Source organism: Branchiostoma floridae, chromosome 7, assembly GCF_000003815.2.
Source record: "Branchiostoma floridae strain S238N-H82 chromosome 7, Bfl_VNyyK, whole genome shotgun sequence".
Taxonomy (NCBI): Eukaryota; Metazoa; Chordata; class Leptocardii; order Amphioxiformes; family Branchiostomatidae; genus Branchiostoma; species Branchiostoma floridae.
The window spans coordinates 17,072,937-17,081,864 of record NC_049985.1 but is presented as its reverse complement, the minus strand read 5'-3'; the positions used below and the strand labels follow the sequence as shown (position 1 = coordinate 17,081,864).

The following is an 8,928-nucleotide window of genomic DNA, read 5'->3' as shown; positions in this document are numbered from 1 at the left end:
TGTGCATACACACACTACCTTCACATCGGGGCAATGTAGAAGAAGGTAGCAATCTCTACGTCTAACCCCTGCTTGTAGAGTTATCGTTTTACAACGTTCCATAAAAGATAGCAATTAAGCGCAATGAGCACGCTCCACACGCCCCATAATGATAACAATGTCTTTGCATAGTTGTCACAAAAAGCAGGACTTGTATAGGAAAATATAAATAACAAAGGACAAACAAACTTGTGGTCTCTTTTCCCAAATCTTTATGTTCTCATTCCGCTTGTCCGACCATGGCTCACGTGACAAAACAACAGATCACGTGACAAGACGATAGCTCACGTGACAAGACAAATTCTTCCCATGGTTCTTCAGTTCAAACTCAGACAGAACGCGCGCAAGGTGTCGACAAAAGTGGTTCTTTAGAACGATATGGCGGAAATGGCAAATGAACTTCTGTTGTATGCTGCGGAGAACGGATCGCTTGAAGGTGTTAAAACAGCTTTGAAAGCAGGTAAGCACATATCGCAATCCTTTCCTAAAGCAACATGGACTTGTGATGTACAATCAGGCATCGAACAAAATAGACTTTGGTAGGAATTTTGATTCCGAATGGCAAAGATATTTGGTGGAATCATGCGTTACGTAGTCAGTTTCTCCACCAAGGTTATATCCACCCTCCCCATGGAGTAAGGTAGTTTAATAAAAGATTAAAAAAACTTTATACATTGTACATGTATGTCAAATTTGTAGCTTCTAATTTTCGTCGACGCAGACTACAAACAGTACCAACTGTTGATAGGCTAGCATTTGTGCACATACAGTGCGCGAATAGTTACCCCAAGGAGGTTAAAAATGTTGGTTACCCAGTATTACGTTAATTCATTTTAGTACTGTTATTCTATTCTACACGTGTTATTTTCCTGTTTATCTTTTTACAACAGATATAGAAATACAGTTTTCGATCCGAGTTAAATCTGAAAATCTAATCAGGTTATGGTCTGACTAAAATCACTCTCCTAGTGGGGGGTCATCAACCCCAGCCAGCGAAAGATTGTGTAAACACCGACTACAAGGGATAGGACCCGTATATCATTCAAATGTAAATTTGTTGTCTTGGAATTATACACAAGTATGGAATAAATTGAGCTTTTCAGTGTTACTAGTAACTGTTATACAGACGATTTGCAAACGAACTCGGGCTGAAAAGAATAGTCTAAAACGACTGTTGTGTGCCCTTTGTTATATCGTATAGCGGCATCACAGCATTACTACAAACACAAGTTCATGTATACGTAGTCGTTTCCTATTGGGGTAGGTACTCTTGAGAAATACATGAATGAGACATCAAAGTCTTGGATTAAAGGCACGATTATGTGACGAAGGTATGGGTTCATGGCACTCTAGTTTAAAATATGATACTTTGTGAAAGTAGAGTTGACTTGAGTGTGTCGTCACCATGTCTTGTATGATATGTTGCGATAAAAAGTAGAGTTTTGGATTTTCTTGAAAAAGCTAATCACAGACCATAAAACCATTTTCACCAACCGCATGCAGGTGCGGACATTGACTGTGACCAGCCGGCCGACAGCGATATAATAAGGAGTGGCACACCATTGTACCATGCCTCTTTCAATGGACATGTAGACATCGTGAAATTGCTGCTCCGCAAGGAGGCGTCTGTGGCGAAGAGAACCAGGTTCTCGTTTGCGACCCTCCATGCAGCAGCGAACGGAGGTAGGTCAATAACTCTCACCAAGAAGGTCATATTTTAGTGTCATTTGTCTGCCATTTGGTATTTTTTTTCTGTCGCGATATGATTTTTGTATACATCCCGTCGGGGATGATTTACGTACTTTAATAGATACTTATTTTGCAAATCAGGATCAAATCTTTTGACACACAAGCAAATCACTCGAAAATATTACTAATTAACTGTGGAGTTTAATTAAATTATAAATGTGTACATGATTATGTGTGGTAGAAATGATTGTGTTTGTATTCTTTGTGTTAATGCGTGCGATGCGTTCACCAATGCAACCCTACCCCATCCCCACTCGGGTCATTTCGAGCAACATCTTTTAATCGGGAACGCCGGTTAGTCGGGAAATGGCCTTCCCTAATAAGCGGCTTCCACTGTAGTAACATCCATTGGTGAAAGAATGAGGTCGTGGAGCTCAAAACAAATGCAAATACCGTCTATCAATTAACATTGTATATTACTTTGCGAAAGGTATATATATCGTTACTGAGTATTTCTTGTGTCACAAATCCAACCCAGGACGGACAGAAGTGGTGGACTTGCTGGTGCAGCATGGTGCAACGTTAGACATACGGGACGCCTGGCAGTATACACCGCTGATGTGCGCCTCTATGTACAAACACGTCGGCACAGTTCGGCGGCTGATAGAGCACGGGGCAAGGGCTGATCTGACTGACGGCCCCGGTCGTTCTCTGGTAGCCCAGAGGTACGTGCCACGAGGATATAGAGCACACTTTCAGTTGCTTTTTGGACTTGTGTTTCTTTCAATGTTTGTTTGTGTGTGTGTGTGTGTGCGCGTGCACGAACTCAGAGTACGTGCAAGTCACGGTGTGTGTGTTTGTGTGTGTGTGCGTGCGTGTGTGTGTGTGTGTGTGTGTGTGTGTGTGTGTATATAAGACTCTGACTTACATGTTCAGCAAATGCTCATTTGCATATCCGTGACTGGACAGATGCGGCCCCACCATTCTAATTCACAGTGGCTGTCATGATCATCAGTCATGATATAAAATTATGTATGACTAAAAGCTTTCTATTCTGTCAAGACCGAATATCCTACAGGAAACACGGACATATACGCATATTGCATACATGAATATTGTAATGAAATTTAATATATCTCGGTATTGTTACCAAGACTAATTATATATTTTCCACTAGGTACTGCGAGTTGGGGATGGAAATTGGAAGACATGGAAGTGAAGAGTGTTTGAAGCTGTTAGAAGATGCGAGGAAGTCCAAGCTGTTGAGATGCTGCAACCCCAAGTGCGGCAAGCCAGGCTACAGGTTAATAGATTTACGGTTTTAAAGTGCATTTTCGCGCTTTAACGTTACCTCCAGAATTCATCCTGCGATTGCGATGCTATTTGGTACATGGGTTGATGTTGCTATCCTGGCGGTCAGGTTTCGTTCTGGGCTCCCTGGTGGTTGAAGTTGATGGTTTTGGCTCTGGGCATAATGTTCAGTCACTATTTTGTGTGATAGGTTGCTTAACGTGTAAAGAAGAATTGATGTAGGTTTGGGCCCTAGCAGCTTGCTCAGGAACTGCAGGGGTATTTTTGTTAAAATCTTTCAAGGCGAGTAAGTGAACAAAGGATTTTTTTTCGGATTTTTATGTTATTTGGAATGCAGGTGGCTTAAATGGATATTTACACGAATTAGATGTACATTATGTAAATTGATTTAAATCAGATGGGGTATATGATGATAAGGAGATAATCTTCATAAGAAACCGTTGGTTGGTTACTCGTAGTACTCGTGGCTTCATAGGCCGAGCACTGGTCAGGTTCAGCTGCCCAGTGGGCTTGGGCTATGCCATTCACCAAGAGGGGTGTGTCAGGTTGTGTTACTGGATATTTGGCGAGAGCAAAAACCTTTTGGATACAAAGTGATTATAGAGAATGAAAATCCAGTCTAGAAGTAACATATTCACCAAATAGCATGCTTACCTGTTTCATTTTCTACAGGTCAACCCTGAAGCTGTGTGCCGGGTGCAAGCTGACCCGCTACTGCAGCCGTGACTGTCAGAAACAACACTGGTCTGTCGGACACAAGAGTTGCTGTGGGCATGACGCGTACACTGGCGGGCGCGAGCAAGCCGACTCCTTCACACAAATGGCGTATGAAAAAGTTAATTTTACTGTGCCCACCCACATCTTAGAAGATATAGAACAAAACTTTTTCCGTCTGTAGCGACAAACGACAAATCATGAAGCATTTTAGCACTCTATGCCGCTACAGTCATATCAAAACTTGTACAAAGTAACAAGTTACCAAAATAGCGATGTCTCACTACGGATATGATTCTGGTGTCTTGTAGAAATGATGTAGTCCAAAAGGTCATACTGTTGTTTCATGTATCTTATAGAAAGCAGCAAACATCTTGAGTCGAATTCTTAGCATTCTATGCCGCTACGGTCATATCAAATCTTGTACAAAGTAACAAGTTACCAAAATAGCGATGTCTCACTACGGATATGATTCTGGTGTCTTGTAGAAATGATGTAGTCCAAAAGGTCATACTGTTGTTTCATGTATCTTATAGAAAGAAGCAAACATCTTGAGTCGAATTCTTCGAAAAAAAATCAGCACTACACATTCCCATCATCGTGTAGTAAAAGTAACTACAAAGTATTGCACGAAAATCTTGTACAACTGTATAATCACGTATTCTGGTCTTGTGGTTCAAATTGGTTTGTCATATAGAAGAAAAGTTTAAAGAAGTTACCATGATTCGGAATGTGACAAAGCAGCCACCCATTTTCTTTTGTATCTTTTAGATCAATAATAATTAGACTGTTGCAATATAATTGTCATGGATACGTTTCATATTCTTCATCAATCGTGTTTCGTTTGATAAAAGTAACATTCTACTGATCAGTGTGTTAAGTGTTGTGATGAGAATTTTATAAGGTAAGGAAGTGTTAAGTTATCTGCTATTATTCCAGATGAATAAACACAACACGAAGAAAAGTGATCATGAACAAGACTTGTGATGCTTCTGTCGATTCGTGTGTAAGTGTAAATGAATAGCATGACAGGAGGTATCAAAACCAGTAGTTCCGCTACAGTACAGTAAAAAGCCGCTAGGATGACCAGATGTCCGATCCGAGAAACGGACACGCAAACACAAACGGTGTCGAAAACATAACCATCGTGGCGAAGGTAATGTGCACAATCCAGATAGGCCTTTTCAGAACACACACACACAAATTAAACTACTAAAATAGCCACCAATCTAGCCTGTGTTTACACAATCTCTCGCTGGGAGGAGTTAATGACCCCATCCTAGGACGGCGGTAGTTGAAGGACCGGCCGCAAGGGGCACGATTTTAGTCAGGCTAGCCACCAATCCATTTCGCTTCCAGACTGAAAATCAATACTTTTAGCACAACACATGTACAGTTCCGTGATATATCGCTAGTTTACCGATATCCACAGGGTAATCTATATCTGTTTCTTTTGAAACAAGGTATCTATTTAGTGATACAAAGTCAACGGACGGTGGTTTTGAAATTAGATCACATCCTATCGCAAGAAATACAGAACCATGCGTGAATGCTAGCAATACCCTGGCATACTTGTGCACAGATTATAAAGTGAATGACTTGCATATAGAAATATATCAAATTCTTGGGAAATATGTACAAAGAGAAAACAGCCTATGAATATCCATTTTCTACATCGTTACGTTCTCATCTCAACCACGTGACAATAGCTCACGTGATCCGTGACGCGTGAAATGTGGTTCTAACAAAATGGCAGAACATGCGAATAAAGATCTGCTGTATGCTACAGAGAATGGCTCACTTGAAGGCGTTAAAGCGGCATTAGAAGCTGGTAAGTCGAACCAAGTATTCAACAAGTACTATTGTAGGAATTTGCTTCCGATGACAATCCATGTGTATCTGTGATCTACGGTAGAAATAAAACCTCGTCAATGTCCTTCACAACTTTACAGTAGTCAGTGTCTTCACCGAGGCCATTTTCATACCTCCAATGAAAGGCATTAGTTTATGGGAAACATCTGCACCGACTTTATAGACATGGACCAAAAATGTTACTGTATTTCCTTACCTGGACTCAATTATTTTGTTATTTCTTGCCTCAAATCCCCTCCCCCTAACTGAGTGCCCCAACGCACGCCGCTGTTAACATGTGTGCACAATACGTCTCTATGCGTATGCGGTTCTCTCTTGACAACAAGCATTTGCCAATACCTAAATTCTAACAGTATTGTTTTATTTCAGAAGTACTGTTTACATTTTCAATTTACCGTAGGAATGCGTTAAATGTTTTTGATCGGAGTTGTGTTTGAAAACAGGGCTTTCGACAAGGAGGAATATTGAAATGCAAATTAGAAATAGATATTTGCATGCAGTACACGAGTGACACCTTTTGATCTTTTAGGTGTTATGCAGAAATATGGTCTCTAATTGACAAGGAAAGTCCAGTATGACGCTGTGGGTGACTTAGCTTATGATCACTACTTATGTTCTAGTGATTCGTGCATATTTGATGGAGTTTCTTTTGTTGATTCTCCAAACAGAGGGCTAGGAATTTAGAATAAGTATCATAACCTCCTTGCAGGATAGAGGGTTGTTTTCGCAAGCGGGTCCCGTGTGCTTGTTCCATGAGTTTACAATCATTAGCAGTTGCATGGAAAAGGGAAGAAAATCACACACGCTTTCTATCGATATAATACTGTAAATGCATTTAAGTTCTCGGGGATTTAATTTCGCGGTAGCGGGAAAAAGGACTTTTCGCGGTGGACTTAAGTTCGCGGTCCAATAGGAGCTGCACGAGCAACCTCCATGGAGGTTGCTCGTACAGCCCCCCAGCTCCACGAAACGGGCTCTACGCACTCATGAATGCAAACACTTAGTTCTCGTCACCTTCATGATTTGTTTTTATCCATGGAGAAGCTTCTCTCGTAGAAGAAAAACAAACGGGGACGGGCTGAACTAGCACCTTCAACAAATGCGAACTAAGAATGTAAATATTTGGTTCACGTTAACCAAAACAAAATCTGTATTGGGGCTCTATACGGAGATATTGTAAACAACAAGCACAGAGCCGATAGCTGAACAAGCAGCGCTCTGCGCACTATAAATGTAAACACTTGGTTCACGTCACCATCAACAAATCTGTGTTTAGGGCTCCATACAGAGATACTGTAAACAACAAACACACAGAGCCGATAGCTGATCGAGCAGCTCCACGGGCTATATGAATGTAAACACTTGGTTCACGTCACCATAAACAGATCGGTGTTTAGGGCTCTATACAGGGATACTGTAAACAACAAACACACGGAGCCGATAGCTTATCAAGCAGCTCCACGGGCTATATGAATGTAAACACTTGGTTCACGTCACCATCAACAAATCGGTGTTTAGTGCTCTATACAGGGATACTGTAAAACAAAACACACGGAGCCGATAGCTGATCAAGCAGCTCCACGGGCTATATGAATGTAAACACTTGGTTCACGTCACCATCAACAAATCGGTGTTTAGGGCTCTATACAGGGATACTGTAAACAAGAAACACACGGAGCCGATAGCTGATCAAGCAGCTCCACGGGCTATATGAATGTAAACACTTGGTTCACGTCACCATCAACAAATCGGTGTTTAGGGCTCTATACAGGGATACTGTAAACAAGAAACACACGGAGCCGATAGCTGATCAAGCAGCTCCACGGGCTATATGTATGTAAACACTTGGTTCACGTCACCATCAACAAATCGGTGTTTACGGCTCTATACAGAGATACTGTAAACAACAAACATACAGAGCCGATAGTTGACCGAGCAGCGCTCTACGGGCTATGAATGTAAACATTTGGTTTAACAAATCGGTGTTAAGACTCTGCGGATAATCGCAAACGACAAGCATTCACAGAACAACGAATGGATATCTTTTTTGTACGATAACATTTTAAACAAAAATGCCGATTTTGTAAGAATTTAAATCGCGTGTACTATTGAATGACCCAAGAAAGTGGGGAATTTTCATTCTTCAGGTGGATGTTGGGTCGCGGAATTAACAGTGAGTTGGGAAAAGTAGTAGGAATTTACCGGCTCGCTCTCTTCACGGGGACCCAACCTCTACTAGGAGAATAGATAGGAGTACTTGTTTGTTTGCTTTTATCAAGCTCCTTGGTTTGCCATTGTAAAGAATGCGAAAACTTCGCATCTCAGTGCTAATCGTTAAGAATGGCTGATTTTGGGTTTGATTCACCCCTGTGACAAATTTTGGGGAAATCTGTTGGCCTACTATGAAAAAAATGGTTTCATAAAACAAATATTTACTAATTTAGACCTGTTATGAGATCTCCAATACCAGGTGTGCCTGTTTTTAGAAGAAATTAAATGACTGCCAAGAGAGAGTAGTTGGTCCACCCATCCTTGTCGGATACGGGCAATGAGGTAAAACTTCCTAGGTACGAGGTTTGCAACAGGTCTAAATATTTCTTTTATGCAACCAAAAGTTGTTGTTTTTGCAAAGTGGGCAACAGACCCGCGCGCGCGAGCGCAATGCACACAAACACTAGTAATAATTGTTAATTTTTGTATGGTTCGATACAAAGGTTAAAAGAACAATCGAGATGGTAATACAACCCGTTTATTGAATGAAGCAAGCGGTGCATTGTTCATATGTCGGCTCTCGCAAGGAAAGCCGAAAGTTCGCACCTCCGTGCTGATCCAAAATCGTCTCAAAGCGCGCCCTTACCACGCCAGAACACTGACGCCAGAAGCGGCTGGCTGACTGGCCTATGACGTAGTCTCCAAGCAGAGGTCCGTGGGGAAAATCTTGACCATTTCCTTTGATTCATATTTTTTTTGAAGGTCGAAAATTATGAAACAAAAAGGTCGCAATTTTCCCACCAACCTCAACCAAGTGTTTGATATTAAAACCTTGTACTTTGACTTAATCACTCTAACGGACTTTATGACCAAGCCAGCATGTACAGGTTCGTAGAGAACATCGTGACTTTCACATGTGCCGGTAGGACCAATGGAGAAAGTGACATTGAAGTAAAGGGTCACACCTTTCTCCACCAACCTCTGCTTGCAAAGTTATAGACCTCTCTAGTCAGCCAGCTGTTTTCGGCGTGCACGTGGTAAAGCCGATATCGTATTAGCACGGGGTGTGTAAATAGTCTCTACCAGACTCCC

At 41.5% G+C, this 8,928-nt stretch overlaps 2 protein-coding genes across 2 annotated transcripts in view; both read left to right on the top strand.

Annotated features, from left to right (window-relative positions):
* The first annotated feature begins 347 nt into the window (after positions 1–347).
* On the top strand, positions 348–3,422 carry LOC118419788 (poly [ADP-ribose] polymerase tankyrase-2-like). Its single transcript, XM_035826386.1, has 4 exons — positions 348–499; positions 1,543–1,722; positions 2,267–2,453; positions 2,906–3,422. Exons 1-4 carry the CDS (start codon positions 418–420, stop codon positions 3,051–3,053), a joined length of 597 nt encoding a protein of 198 aa, XP_035682279.1. The 5' UTR covers positions 348–417; the 3' UTR covers positions 3,054–3,422.
* Positions 3,423–5,424: 2,002 nt separating this feature from the next.
* The window catches only part of LOC118418900 (ankyrin repeat and EF-hand domain-containing protein 1-like), an 8,484-nt gene continuing 4,980 nt past the window's right edge, over positions 5,425–8,928 (top strand). The window contains exon 1 of the mRNA XM_035825021.1: positions 5,425–5,584. Coding sequence (XP_035680914.1) covers positions 5,503–5,584 — 82 coding nt within the window. The 5' untranslated portion in view covers positions 5,425–5,502. The remainder of the gene's footprint in view (positions 5,585–8,928) is intronic.

Bases quoted from the DNA above. Each gene is read 5' to 3' on its own strand.
- LOC118419788 (XM_035826386.1), top strand. From the start codon at position 418: ATGGCGGAAATGGCAAATGAACTTCTGTTGTATGCTGCGGAGAACGGA. The intron at 1,723-2,266 runs GTAGGTCAATAA...AATCCAACCCAG, and splicing joins CCATGCAGCAGCGAACGGAG to GACGGACAGAAGTGGTGGAC. The intron at 2,454-2,905 runs GTACGTGCCACG...ATTTTCCACTAG, and splicing joins CGTTCTCTGGTAGCCCAGAG to GTACTGCGAGTTGGGGATGG.